The 15,397-nt window shown below is 43.4% G+C and overlaps 1 protein-coding gene across 4 annotated transcripts in view; it reads right to left on the bottom strand.

Moving 5' to 3' along the window:
* The window catches only part of Cfap53 (cilia and flagella associated protein 53), a 73,348-nt gene that overhangs the window by 23,090 nt on the left and 34,861 nt on the right, over positions 1-15,397 (bottom strand). For all 4 annotated transcript variants that reach the window (XM_021150573.2, XM_085833517.1, XM_085833519.1 and 1 more), the window contains one exon: positions 9,286-9,388. In XM_021150573.2, coding sequence (XP_021006232.1) covers positions 9,286-9,388 — 103 coding nt within the window. The remainder of the gene's footprint in view (positions 1-9,285; positions 9,389-15,397) is intronic.

The following is a 15,397-nucleotide window of genomic DNA, read 5'->3' as shown; positions in this document are numbered from 1 at the left end:
TTCCCAGGTTCATTTCTATGACCCTGAAAAAACCTGCTTTACAGCTGGGACACTGAAAGAAAAGAGAGATCTTCATCTTTCTGCTTGTTAGACTGGGTCTCACAGTTACACAGTGTAACCTCCCCCTCAGCCTGAAGCAGGCTGAGCCAGACCTTGACTTTGCTGCCACTAAGGAGATTACCTAGGGTGGAGCCTTCCTCCCTAGATCACTCTATTGTTCAGCCACTGTAGCTGTTCCTCTTCAAGATACTGCTACCTGCTGAGAGGCCCCAGAGCTATTCTGGAGACTTTGCCCTATCCTGCAGGTCATCACCTGCAGCTGGTTCCAGGCTCCAAGAATGAACCGGCAGGAGATGTTCCTCCCCCTCTTCTTTATGAGCATGATCTCCATTAAACCTTGAGCCTTGAACAGACTAGCTTGTCTTGGTTTCCATTATTTCTAGACCCGCCTAAGTTCCCTCTTCTCTTTCAGCTCTGGTTGCCTCCCAGGCTCGAACCAAGACATGAGAGCCACAGGCTGGCCCCAACAACACAGGGTATCATGGAAGCTGCTGGAGCCGACCTCATCCAAACACACCATCTGGCCAGCAGCTTCCAGGACAAGCTTGACCAGGCCATGGCTTTCACTACAGTCTTATGTCCCTTCAGTGACAGATCACCACCCTAGTGGGGCTTTGTTCTCTGAAACCAGAGGGCCCTGGACTGCTGAACAGGGAAGGACTTGCATTGTGTTAGAGAAGGAATGCTGCTTCTATGTCAATCTGGTGTGGGAGAACAAGACATACTGAAAAAGTATAACATAAAAGCAAAATTCTAGGCCTTTAGGCCCAGGCTTGAGAATGTGACCTCTGTGACTCAATGCTCCAAGGTATGCCAATCATAAAACAGATAGCGACATTCCTCCACCCACCCGCTTCCTGGGTTCAAGGAGTGTTCATTCAAAGAAAGTCACCCTGACCCACCCTGACCATTGCTGGAACCCGCTATGCAAATTGCTATTGTTAAGGGCTCTTAGAAACTGTTTTTGAAAAATAACCCACACAGTTACCAGGTATTCCTTGTGATTCTTAACTGATATTTTTGGTATTTTCCAACAATGCCCTTCCCACCTCCTTGAGTTGTGGTTTCTTCCTTTAAATACCCCCTCACCCAGCTACTCTGAGTGCCACGGTCCTCTACCCCTGTGTGGTGTATGACTGTGGGCACCAGAGCACTCTTGAATAAAAGTCCTCTTGCAGTTTGCAGCAAGACCATTTCTCGTGAGTGATTTAGAGTATCGCCTCTCCTGAGTCAGAACATGGGAGAGTCCTCACGTTGTGGGCCTTTCAATACAAATGCTCAAAGATCTCAGGTGAGATCTCTGGGCATGCTATGTGCCCCACACCCCTAGCCCGTGATACCCAAACCCTCTGGTAGATTGGCTTCTACCTCTCCTTGGCCCTGCACTAGCCATTGGAGCCACACTCCACCTGGCATTCTCCCTCATCCAATTTCTTTTTCCTTTTTTTTTTTTTTTTTTTTTTGGTTTTTCAAGACAGGGTTTCTCTGTGTCGCCCTGGCTGTCCTGGAACTAACTTTGTAGATCAGGCTGGCCTCAAACTCAGAAATTTGCCTGCCTCTGCCTCCCGAGTGCTGGGATTAAAGGTGTGCACCATCACCGCCCGGCCTCATCCAATTTCTAAAGTGACAGATAAGTAGCACTGCAAAAATCACTGCCAATCAGGTTCTTATTCAATATCAAACAGTTTCCAGTAGAGAGGCTGATGACTATGATGATGCCTCCCCTTTATAGAACAAAAAGAGGGAGATGTGGGACAAGTGAGCCATACAACTGGGAGACCAGGCCTGGAGCTAGAGTGAATAGACATGTCTAAACTGCCAAAATCTCATCTCTACCGCAGCACGAGTATGGGTCGTTCATTCCCTGTTCTGAGCCTGTGCACCACTATGCTTGTAGTCTTAGGACTCCACATCTACCATGGTTGAGGTAGTCTTGTAGCCTGGTGGCCAAAGTACAGGTTTAAGTTTCTCTCTCCCTATAAGGTCATGTCCAGCAAGAACCTGGAATTCCTTTTCTTGCAAATGAAGCAACCCTAGTGTCTCAGTACCAACCAATAATGTAAAACCCCTCACCATGAAAACCTCCTACCCACTCCCCAAGGCTTACATAGCCCAGACTATGTTCTCCCTCCCAATAAAGAGAGATGTTCCACTGTAATCTTCTTGGAGAAGGTCATTTCTCCCCAGCAATCAAGTCAATGGAGCTCCTGTGAACTCACTCCTGTGAACCCACCCCGCCCAGTGCACAGCCATGTCTGAATATCCTGAAGGCAAAAGCAGATCCTGGCAGCAAAAGGATAAAGGGGAAAGGGTGCAAGGTTATCATTAGACTACTTCCTGCTGACTAGGGACATTGAGTTCCTGGAGGCAAATTTGAGCTCCACTGTCAAGATATCTAATCTCCTCCTCCTCCTCCTCCTCCTCCTCCTCCTCCTCCTCCTCCTCCTCCTCCTCCTCCTCCTCCTCCTCCTCCTCTTCTTCTTCTTCTTCTTCTTCTTCTTCTTCTTCTTCTTCTTCTTCTTCTTCCTCTTCCTCCTCCTCCTTCCTCCTCCTTCTTCTTCCTCCTCTTCCTCCTTCTTCCTTCCTCCTCCTCTTTTCTCCCCTCCTCCTCCTTCTTCTTCCTCCTCCTCCTTCTTCTTCCTCCTTCTTCCTCCTCCTCCTCCTTCTTCTTCCTTCCTCCTCCTCCTCTTCCTCTTTTCCTCCTCCTCCTCTTCCTCTTCTCCTCCTCCTCTTCCTCCTCTCTCTCCTCCTCCTCCTCTCCCTCCTCCTCCTTCCTCTTCTTCCTCTTCTTCTTCCTCCTCCTCTTCTTCTTTCCATGTATGACTAATTAACAAACCACAATCAACAGCAACCAACCTACAACTACAACCCTCATTTCCTCTCTAGGAACTAGCATCTATCTACCCTTTGAAAAGTCCCCAGAATTCTAAATGTCAAACAACCATGGAAACTATCTGCAGCTGGCAAAATCATGACCCTGCTAGACCTTGAGGCAAATCATAGTCAGCTGCTGTGGACAATCTGAAGCAGCCCCATATACCACACCTAGTATTAAAATGAAAACATATTCTTATAATATTACTGTGGTTTTTAAAGAAACCAAAATTTCAAAATTGTCACTACAGACTTGCCCTTTATTGATATCTTAACCTCATGTCAGGATCCCTAATGAAGGACTTGAGGGGTTGCTGGATCTCCTTGTCCCTTTTCCCAATGTGGCCACATTTAATAAACCTCTTTTGTATTCTTGCTCTTAACTATTAATTGGCTTCTTAAATTGGCTTATAGAGCTTAAGTGGCCAAATCTAGGTTGTTGGGGCAAAGGTTGTGACCCCATATCTGGTAAAAATCAGGCAGGATGTGAGGTGGCTGGGTGGAAGGCAGCACCAGCTCTGCAAGCAGGAGAACTTGAGTTCAGTTCTCCAGAAACCACCAGAAAGTTGTGCATGGTCACACATGCCTGTAGTCAGTTTGTTCAAAACAGCTAGCTTCTGACTCAGTGAGAAACTCTGCCTTACGGCAATAAAGTAGAAAGAGATAGAGAAAGGACAAACTCTATTCTCACATCTGTTACAGGATAATTGATCCCACCATGAACCCCGAGATTGTGTTATTTACTGAAAACAACAACCTGTTTCTAGTTGTGGTGTGGCTCAGCCCTTAGCACATACCTTAAATCCCTCTGGCTGAATACAGACATGCTCTTAACTATACACCTTTAATCCAAAACATTGAAGGTAAAGTTAGTTTGTAGAAGGAAGCACTCTTGTTTGAAAATGAAATCTAATTGAGTGGCAGACAATGTGATGAATCAGAGAAAGATTTGACAGAATAGGATATGCTCAACTCTCATGAGGAGAGAGAGCAAAAGGAAGGTACTTAAAAGAGAGCAGTCCAGTGAGAGAGGAGGACGTACTTTTACAGAGAGAGTTTCACAGAGACAGGTTGAAAAGAGCACAAGCTAGACACAGATGAAGACAGAATGTCTCAGAGAATGAGAAAGAGCCAGAAGATTAGAACATATTGTCTGAGCTAGTTTAAGGCCAAGCAAAGCAATTCAGCGATAAACTGACAGGAGCTAGATTAAATCAATCAGCTTGGAGAGCAGTTTGAACCAGAACATCCGAGTTAAACCAACCAACAGAGTTCAGAACAAGAAAGGGTGAATATATTCAGCAGTAAATTTCAGGAATTGAAAATATTCTATTCCTAGATTACAGTATATGGAGGCTAGAAGCTTCTAGCACTAAGCTTAGTTTATCAGACAGAGACAAGAAGCCTTGAAGATGAGAGTTACTTCAGAAGAATAAAAGTTAATATTTATAGACCTCTGCATACATGAGTACTGTCACATGAGCACACACACATGCTCACATGCCTGTGCAGTACACACACACACACACACACACACACACACACATACACACACACACACATTACTTGAAGCTCATCAGCCATCTACCTGGTGTGTGTAAACAAGAGAATGTCTCAAACAAGATTAAAAGGCAGATTTGACCTCCACCTTGTTGGGAGCTATTAAGACAACACTATTGTCCTGATCTCTGAATTGGGCCTCTCCCCCTGAGAAGAAAAGGGGGTCAAAAGCAGGCCACCAGCACACCGTTCCGAGAACAACCACAGAACGTTCCAGCCCTAAGTCATCGCAGATGTCCTGACCACACCCTGATACCACCAAGTTCCTGCTTCCCGTGTAACTGCCTAAAGAAAATTTTCCACTGCCCCATCCCTCCTGCTGAGAAGTACTTCCCCTTTTGCTTGTGCAATTCTACTGCCCCACCCTTCCTGCTAAAAGGCACTTCCCCTTTTGCTTGTGCATTTAAACCTTGGGCCTAGCTAATACATTGGAACCTTGATGTTACTCAGAATGTTTCCGTGTCGTTCTTTACACAAAGTTCTCATCTCTCCCGACCCCCGAATTTGGTTCTTAGGAGAAGGTCCCCTCGAGACCCTCGAATAACTGGACCTGCTGGATGGGTCACCACCTATACTTAATGGCGTGTGCACACCCCACTTGAACATGAGCACACATGCACATCACATATGAACATAAAGGTTACAAATTTTGAATTTTACCAGATATTATGATACACATCTATATTGCTAGTACTTGGAAGTCAGAGGCAGGAGAATCCCTAAAGGTTTGAGGTTAGTCTGTCTATGTTGAAACTCCAGATTATCCAGGACAATATAGCAAAACTGTCTCAAAATTAAAAAAAAAAAAAGAAAGGAAACAAGAGAAAAACACCAAACAAACAAAAACCATGAACTTGCCAGGTGTGGTGGTACACACTATAATCCCAATACTCATAAGGCTAAGGCAGAACCATGAGTTAGAGATCAGCTTGGGCTACATGTTAAGTTTGAGGCCAGCCTGGGCCATAGAAACATTTGTCTCAAATTAAAATGAAAACACACAAAAGCTTTTTAGATAATGCTTAAGAGACCTTCTGGGATGAAAAGCAAGGTACCTTTACTTAACTTTTCTATTAGTGACAAGCAGTTAAAGGTGTGTAATATATGCATTACATATTACATACATGTAATATATATAAATACACACATACATATAATATATGTAAAATATACACAAATACATATGTGTAAAATACATATGTAAATATATGATAAGTAAATATATAACGTGTAAATATATTGCATATATGTAATATATATACACATACATTACATATATGTAATGTGTGTAAAATATGTATTTCTGTATGGTGGGCTATATTTCTATGGGTAATGTCATAATTTAATTGAACTGATGGATAGTCATAAGTGGCAGTTGAAATAGCTACCAACTTTTATAAGAAAGAGTTGTTTAGATCTCCTTCTGTGGGAGATTCTGTGTTCTAAGACTATCTTTTAAGACAGGCCATAATCCTACCTCCCATTTCCATTCTAAAATGCCTTTCAGCCTTGAGAGCCACCGATATTCTAACCAGAGGTAGAGCTTCAGTCTCCATCACTGTGAATCTGCACAAGTCCTATGCATGTCAGTGTGGCCCATGGAATGTAGCAAGGGTGGTCCTCTGCTGATCCTATACTTAGCTGGGGCCTACCAATTTCTGTTTCTTAGAATAACTTGCTATGAGAGTGTTCTCTCTCAGAATAAGTTACCCAACTATCTGTACTCCAAGCCTCAAGCCAGGGAGGTGCTCTGGCTGCTAACACAGGTGAGACCCCACACCACAGTGAGACGCACTGCCAGTGACATGAGTAGGTATCTTTAGTGTCTACCCAGCTAAGCCTCCAGGTGGACTCAGCCTCAGTTCATATCTGACTTCAAGCGTGTGAGCTATGCTAAGCAAGGACCACTGAGTCAAGCCTTGCCAACTCGCAGAGTAAGTTGTTTTAAACCACGGATTTTGAATGTTTCCAGGTAGTGATAGGGATCTACGGGGCTTCTAGTTGACAGTCTTTTCTCATCTTCCAGTTGAGTGTACACTAGGTGGGAAGAGGTGGTACTCATGAAGACTCTTACAAATCTCCAGCAATAAGTTTTTCAAAGTGGGGAGGAGGTGTTCTCAAGCTGGCTTAGCAGGTACAAGAGCAGGTGAAGGAGCTTGCCACCTAACCTGACGACTTCAGTTTGTCACCTAGGACCCATAAATAGAGTAGAAGGTGAAAACTGACTTCAACAGTTTGTCCTCTGATTTCCCGTGCATGCCATGACAAACTCACACATATACACACATGAGTTGTGCGTGTGCATGTGCGTGTGTGTTGACAACTTGTAGGAGTCTTCTGAGGATCAAACACAGGTCATCAGACTTAGTGACAAGCCTCTTCAGACAGTAAGTAATCAGAGAAGGCCAACAGGGTAGGCTACATACGATTTTTTATCAGACTACCAAAAGGCTAAGATACAAAATCATACTTTTCTAGGGGGAAAAAAAGGATATATTTCTATGCACCAAGTATCATGGAATGAACAGAAAGGCCCCCTCCCCAGGACAGAGAGGATGACTGAATTAGAGGAGGTGGGCCCTCTTCCTCTACTGCACCCAGGAAGGTAGTGAGGAAAGGCTGCAGTATAGCTGCCTGCAGTCCCGAGTTCCACTGAAAGGCGGGCTGGGGCTGAAAGAGACCAGAGAGCGAGAAAAGAACGAATCCAAGACAAACTTTTCTGTTCAAAGCCTATGAAGTTTACTGAGAGTCCCGGCTTATAAAGAGGGTAGGCCCATCCCCTGCCAGCCCATTCTTGGGTCCTGAAGCCAGCCCGTAGGCGATCTATAGGGTGTGTATCCGGAAGTCTCAAGGACCTCTCAGCAGGAAGCAGAGTCTTGGAAAAGAGCAAATAGAGCCATCAAGGTCAGAAGGCTCTACCCTAGGTAATCTCCTTCTTAGTGGCAGCAAGGTCAAAGTCTGGATCAGCCTGCTTCAACGCTGAGGGAAGCTACACTGCAGGAGACATTGGCCTGCTTTTGCACCTGAGCCTGACTGGGTACTCATAAGGAAACACATTGATCCCAGAGGAGATAGTCACAGGACAGTGGTGTTTCTGAAAGCAATAAAACATGCTAGCATTTTAGTCTTGAGGACACGCAGAGCCCTATATGTGTAAGCCATCCCTGCTCATCTAGCTACTAGGCTACTCTGATATCTGCTGGGTGTCTCTGATGTATGCCAGGTGTCTTCCTCAATTACTCTCCATCTGTCCTTGTTATTTATTAAGGCAGGGTCATTTGTTGAACTCAGAACTCACCAATCTGGTGAGTGTAGCTAGCTAGCTGGCCCCAGAGATCATCTATCTTTTGGATCCAAGTGCTGCCAGCTTTTATGTGGGTTCTTATGGTTTGGCCCAGTCCTCAGGCTTCTGCAGCAAGCACCTTATCATCTGCCAACCCACCTCCCCAGCACCCCAGCCTGGTAGTAGACACTTTGAAGTAGAACCTTCTTGGAAGTCCTGTGATCATTGGACCAGGATGGCAATATTGGAACCTCAGCCCCTCCCTCTTCCTGACTCCTGCCTTTCAGTCATTAGGTGATTAGCTATCTGTACTACCTCACTGAAACTCTAAAGCCGTGAGGGAAAAGAACCTCTATAAAAAGAAAGAGGACTTCATGATAGAGGATAAAGTTGTAAGGCGGGATAAGGACAGCCCCTTGCAAACCCTGGCATAACTCCTAAAATGAAGGATACAAGCACTTCTCCTCGTATAGGAAGCACGAAGGACCCTGTGCTCATAAAGTAGTAAAGGAATGTTAAACACACAGGGTTATCCCTTCAAAGGGAGAGATATTTGACCTCGTTTCCGCCCCCCAAAGTGGGAGGAGACACGGTTAATAGCCTCCTGGCCTTTGTGCTATCTGTGTGGCTGAGACTGCTGGATCCTCCCCCAGACCCTAATCATGGGCTTGGTTTTGTTTTTCTTTTTCAGTCAATCTCTAGAACCCATGTTTATGGGATATGTCACATGTGCTTTATGAAGAGTTTCGATGCAGCCATGCCTTAGGCTTTCTTGTGTACATGGTATAGAGCTAAGTAGCACCAGAAAATTTTTCACCAAATTATGCTGTGCTTAAGTGTGCCTAAAATAATCAGAGTCTCAAAATTTGATCCTGCCTTCTTACCTCCCGTGGATCACTGCTCTGTGAGCACAGACCCCCACCCCACCCCTTCCCCCCCACCCCAAATCTTTGGAAGTTCTTTACCTTGGGTATTTGTTACAGTAATAGAAAGTTTACTTAATTTTTAAACATTTTTTTTGCTAAGTCTTTTTTTTAAAGAATCATTTATTTATTTTATATATATGAGTACACTATAGTTATCTTCAGACACACCAGAAGAAGGGATCAGATCCCATTACAGATGGCTGTGAGCCACCATGTAGTGGTTGGGCATTGAACTCAGGACCTCTGGAAGGTCAGCGCTCTTAATGGCCGAGCCATCTCTCTAGCCCCCTACTTAATTTTTTTTTAATTCTTGCAAATCTTATGTTGTTATTTAAGATGCTTATCCAGCTTAAAAACCAATGCGACCATTCAATCCCACAATGACAGTGGAATTTAATTTTACCAATACAGCTTGTTCCTATTTCCATATGAAATCTTATGGTTTGCACTGATGTTCTAGAAGGACCAGCATGACATTGATATAAAATAGCATCAGTAATGTATGGATTAATGGTGCATCGCCCTCTGTTACAGATCCATTTTTCTCCATAAGAAAGGATAATAGAGAGAATGCAATGGTACCTGGCAAAGTCCTTCATGTCTTCCTGGTGAAGCACCTTCAGGCTTTCGCTTATGCGCTGTTCATGCAGAGCAAGTTCTTCTTGTTCTCTGAGTTTTCGCTGCACTAGGAAAGGCAAGAGAAATTACTTGACAGGTGATTTTTCTCTTTCCAAACAAGACTTGTTGCTGATTGATTTCTGGGCGCTAAAGCCACGTTGTCTCTAGAACTGCAGGAGAGGATCTTGGATCAAGAATGGAGAAGTGGAGGCCCAAGCAAGTGGGGCTGGAGGGGGTGCAGCCGGAGGGAGCAGATGTCCTGAGTTCAATTCCCAGCAACCACATGATGATTCACAACCATCTGTACAGATACAGTGTACTCATATACATAAAATAAATAAATCTAGAGGAGGAGGAAGAAGAAGAAGGAGGAGGAGGAGGAGGAGGAGGAAGAGGAGGAGGAGGAGGAGGAGGAGGTGGGACCAGTGAGATGGTTCAGAGAGGCTGCTAGGTCAATCCCTGGCATGGAAACATGGCAGAAGAAGAAAACTGGCTCCAGCAAGTTGTCCTCTGACCTCCACATGTGCCATGGTGCGTATGTGCTAGCATGCCCTCCATCACCAACACTCGACATGCACATGCACGCATACACTCACAGATGAAGAAATAAATAAATATAATGAAATAATTTAAAAAAAAAATAAGGGAAGAGAGAAGTACAAGCCAGGCATATAGCTGTACACCTGTAGTTCCAGGTATTTGGAAAGCTGTCAGAAGAGTATTTGAGCTTAAAAAGCTGGGGCCAGCCTAATTAATATAGTAAGAGCCTATCTCAAAAGGAGGAGGAGGAGGAGGAGGAGGAGGAGGAGGAGGAGGCATTTCTCTCCCGGAAAAGGCTTCTTACACACTGATCCACACAGATTTCTTATTATTATATTCTGAAAATATATGAGTGGCTTTTCATACCAGATTAAAATCTTGTATGAAGATTATATCTTGGCTACACGTGCTCATCAAGGACCAGCAAGATGCTCCCTTCACCCACAATGCCTATGGTCCCTCCCTGGCCTTAGAACCCTGCTCTGACCTACTAGCCACAAGCTAGTGGGAGAAGAAGCACCTAACCTAGCAGAGACTTGATGTGCCAAGGTTGGGGGATACCTGGGGGTGGAGGTGGGGGCTCTACTCTCAGAGGAAAAGGGATGAAAAGAGGGTCTGTGGAAGGGAGGATGGGAGGGGGTAACTGGGAGGTGGACAGCAATCAGGGTGTAAAGTGAAATATATATATATATATATATATATATATATATATATGTCACAACCAACAAGCTAACTCCTAGGACTTGTTGGGAAAATATACTTAATACAAAAAATAAAATAAAATAAAATAAATAAATAAAAAATAGAACACACCACACCCAGGTACCAGTAGCACAGCGATGGTTCCAAAGGAGAACAAATTAGATGAGATAGATGATCTGAGATTCAAAGGAAACATTATAAAACAAGTTCAAAGAGTTCAACTCATTTAAAGAGGACACAAAGACCTAGGTGAACTGAGAGGACAGGAATAAACTGGTTGAAAACTGAGAAAATGAAGACAGCTGACAGACATAAGGAATCCAATTCAGGGTATGAAAATAGAATTCACTGAAGAGAGAAATACTGAAGAAAACTCAGAGAGAAATGAAACCGGGAATGAAGAACTGAGTTTCTGAGAAGCTCTAAGCTCTGCGGTGAACGAGCCTTAGCGACAACGACGACAGAATGAGCTGTGTGTAAAATACGCTATTGGGTTTTGGAGACATCATGCAAGAATGGGAACATGCACTCAGAAAACATGAGACCTAACATATGAACTGGATGCATAGAGTCTCAGGCACCATAGAAACCTATGAACTGTGAGCCCAGACTAAAAAGAAGAATAACAACTCAAGGGCACAGGAATTTTTTTCAATAAAATTATGAAAGGAAAAGTTCCAGCCTTGAGATGCCCTTACAGGTACTACAGAATACCAAACAGATGGGACCAGAAAAGGAACTCCCTGTTACATATTACATCAAAATGATTAAAAGCTCAGAATCAGAAAAGGGTATTGAAAACTTCAAGGGAGAAATGCCAAGTCATGCATAACAGAGAAATGCCAAGGTATGCATAATGGAGAAATGCCAAGTCATACATAACAGAGAATTGCCAAGTCATGCATAATGACAGCCCATTAGAATAGCAGCTAATCACACTATAAAAACTTTTTAAATGCCATTTTAATTAACTAAATAGCTAATTAAATTAATGTCGCGTGTGTATGTGTGTGTGCCTGTGCGCTGACAACCTGCAGGAGTCTGTTCTCTCCTTCTACCAAGTAGGTTCTGAGGTTCAAACACAGACTTGGTTGCAAGCCAGTAAGCCATTCTAGTTGCTCTTGATAGAAACGTTTAAAGCTAGAAAAGCTTGGAAAGAGATACTCAAAGCTCTGGAAAACAACTGCCAGCCCAGATTATTATACCCAACAACACTATCTGTTGTGAGCAAAGGGGAAGGGGAAAACATTCCATAATAAAAACAAACCTTCAGGTGTGGTGGTACACACCTTTAATCCCAGCACTCGGGAGGCAGAGGCAGGCCGATTTCTGAGTTCGAGGCCAGCTTGGTCTACAGAGTGAGTTCCAGGACAGCCAGGGCTATACAGAGAAACCCTGTCTCAAAAAAAACCAAAAGAAAGAAAGAAAGAGAGAGAGAGAGAGATATCAAAGGGATTTATGACCCTTAAGCCAGCTACACAGAGGATACTTGAAGGAATATTTCAGACCAAAAGGAAGGACAGACACACAGAAGAGGCCACATGGAAAAATGTCAGAGCAGTCAATCAAAGCATATCTAAAAAAAAAAAACAAAAAAACAACAAAAAAAACCTCACAAAAAGCATAAAAATAACAGCAATTTAAAACACATTTTTCACTGTTAACTGAGGGCTTAGCTTCCAGATAAAAAGACACAGATGAAGAAACTGGATTAGTAAATAGGATGCAGGGGTTGGAGACATGACGAGGCAGTTAAGAGCACTTGCTGCTTTTCTAGGGGGGCAGAGTTAGGCTCCCAGTACCTGTTTAGTCAGCTCACAACCAACTGTAACTCCAGCTCCAGGGGACCCAATGCCTCTGAAGGCACCCACCCTCACACGCACACATCCACATCCAAACACACAAGCCTACAACATGATTTTTAAATAATATTTTTAATTAAAAAATGAAATTAAAAAATCTGTCTTTTTGTTGCCTCTAAGAAACACACCTTATCCTTAAGGATAAATACTACCTTAGAATGCATAGATAAAGATATTCCAAGCAAATGGGGCTAGGGGAAACAAGGCAACGGGGGAGAGGAAGCTATGCTAATATCTGACAACATAAACTTCAAACCAAAACTGCTCAGAAGAGATAAAGAAGGCCACTTCGTACCCACTAAGGTAACAGTCCTCCAAGAGGATATCCAATATTAAACATGTCCACACCAAGCACAGGTGCACCCAATTGCCTAAAACAAACTCTACAAGATATAAAGTCACAGATTTAATCCAACAGCATAATTGTGGGTAGTTTCAATGCCCCCACACTTGCCAGTAAGATCATTCGTACAAGAATAGTTAAATGACCTCATAAGTCAATACACCTAACAGATATCTACAGAAAATTACACCCAAACATCAAAATATGTACATTTGACTCAGCCACACAGAATAGTCTCCAACATTTTAGGACATGAAGCAAACCTTAACAAACACAGGGGTTAGAGATAATAGTCTGTACTCTGTCTGACTGTCATGGAATAAAGATATCAATAGTAATAAAAACATCACAAAACATGCACGCACATGGATATCCGACAACTTACTAGTGACCAATAATTGGATCACTGAAGAAATCAACAAGGAGATTTAAAGCATTTTAGAAATAAGAGAAAGCAAAACTTCAGTGTTCTAAAGTCCACGGAACACAATGAAGACAGCTCTAAGAGGGAAGTAACTGAAAGACCCCAAAGAGGGGAGACCTTCACTCAAGTCTTGGGATGACGCGAGCCCGCCCCCCCCCCCCCCAAGGACTCACGAGAGACTGTCCTTGCTGTAAACACACAAGGTTTATTGACAGGAACCAGTGCACTGTTTCTGTTTAAAGGATCACCCTGAGAAAGGTTTAGGGCTACATTGGGATCCTGAACAGTGTAATCGCTGGCTTTCTATTGGCTTTAACCCTACAACTGTCCCAGGGTCGGGGAATAGCTGTTGGATGGTGAAGCCTGGCTAAAATGGAATTTCTTTTCTTTCTTACACTGACTGATAGGTTATTTCTCTGTCACTAAAATGAGCCAACATTCCAGCTTTTTGCTCACACTCCAAAGCTGTGGGTGCCTCAACATCAGCAGGAAGTAGCCATGGACAGTTACAGCATACCTTATTCATTTATAATCCACAAAAGGCTTGGACGTTTGGTTTCTGGACCTGGGACAATGGACTGGGGGGGGGGCATATTAGGCATATCAAAGCAGACCTGATCTCTAGGTTCTCTCAGCCCTGCCCCCAACGCTGAACTCTCCATCCCAGGGGTCCAACTGCCCTTCTCCCAGAGACTCCTCCCTATATAATCCAGACATTTTGCTCTCTCTTTCTCTCGTCCTCTCTCCCTTCCCTCCCATTAGAATGGCTACTTTCCCTACTTTCCCCATGGTGGCTTCACAGGCCTTGGGAGCCAGTGAACTTTCCCACCTAAGAGCAGCTTCCCAATAAATCTGCCTTTAATATAATCTAAAATGGCTTAATTTGGCTCATTTCACCGATGGTGAAGAATAGCCTATCACTGACCAAGAAGACTTTACACAAATTTTGGTAGGTCCTTTTTAGAAGGATTAAAGACAGCTGCTGAAAAGATTTCCTTTGTCACCTAGTTGGCCCCTGATATTAGACAACAGTTATAAAAGTTATTTTAAAAAAATCCCAACTTTAACAACAAAAATAACAGGAAGCAACAATTACTTTTCTTTAATTTCTCTTAACAACAATGGACTCAATTCCCCAATAAAAAGACATAGACTAATAGACTGGCTACACAAACAGGACCCAACATTTTGCTGCTTACAGGAAACCCACCTCAGGGAAAAGGACAGACACAACCTCAGAGTGAAAGGCTGGAAAACAATTTTCCAAGCAAATGGTCTGAAGAAACAAGCTGGAGAAGCCATTCTAATATAGAATAAAATTGACTTCCAACACAAAGTTATCAAAAAAAGACAAGGAGGGGCACTTCATACTCATCAAAGGTAAAATCTACCAAGATAAATGTTGGAGACTGACACTGAGCCATAAGCCAAAGTTCCCCTCCCTTCTTGAGAAACTTCTGACCTTTTGAAATGACAGCTGACAGAACATCAAGATCAGTTAATAGTATCTGCAAACTTTCTGAGAAAAACCACAGAATGATCCCTGAGCTAAGAGTAGATAATACGTTCCCGGGCAGTTATGCAGAACCACCCCCACCCCAGGGCTGAAGCACGGGCAAGTTTCTCCCTCTTTACTTCCTCCTTCTTAATGCTTATATTCTGTAACCTTGCTCAACAATAAACAGACCTTGACAATCATTGCTTGGTCTCGCTCCTTCTTTCTCGCTCGTTTCTCTTTCAGGCATGGTCCCCGTTCGACCGTCCCCCCCCCCCCCCAAATAACTGAGTCCTGCAGGTTGGGACATATAAACTCTCAATTCTGAATAACTATGCTCCAAATACAAAGGCAGCCACATTCATTAAAGAAACTTTAGTCAAGCTCAAAGCACACACTGCACTTCACACATTAATAGTGGGAGCCTTCAACACCCCACTCTCACCAATGGACAGATCCTGGAAACAGAAACTAAACAGTGACACATGGACACTAACCGAATATATGAAACAAATGGATTTCATAGATATCTACAGAACATTTTATCCTAAAACAAAAGGATATACCTTCATCTCAGTGCCACATGGTACCTTCTCCAAAATTGACCATATAATTGGTCACAAAACAGGCCTCCACAGATACAAAAATACTGAAATTATCCCATGCATCCTATCTGATCACCAGGGACTAAGGCTGATCTTCAATAACAA

Source organism: Mus caroli, unplaced genomic scaffold, assembly GCF_978045245.1.
Source record: "Mus caroli unplaced genomic scaffold, Mus_caroli_1 scaffold_19, whole genome shotgun sequence".
NCBI lineage: Eukaryota > Metazoa > Chordata > Mammalia > Rodentia > Muridae > Mus > Mus caroli.
The sequence above is the reverse complement of the archived record's forward strand: the minus strand, read 5'-3'. Positions and strand labels throughout refer to the sequence as shown.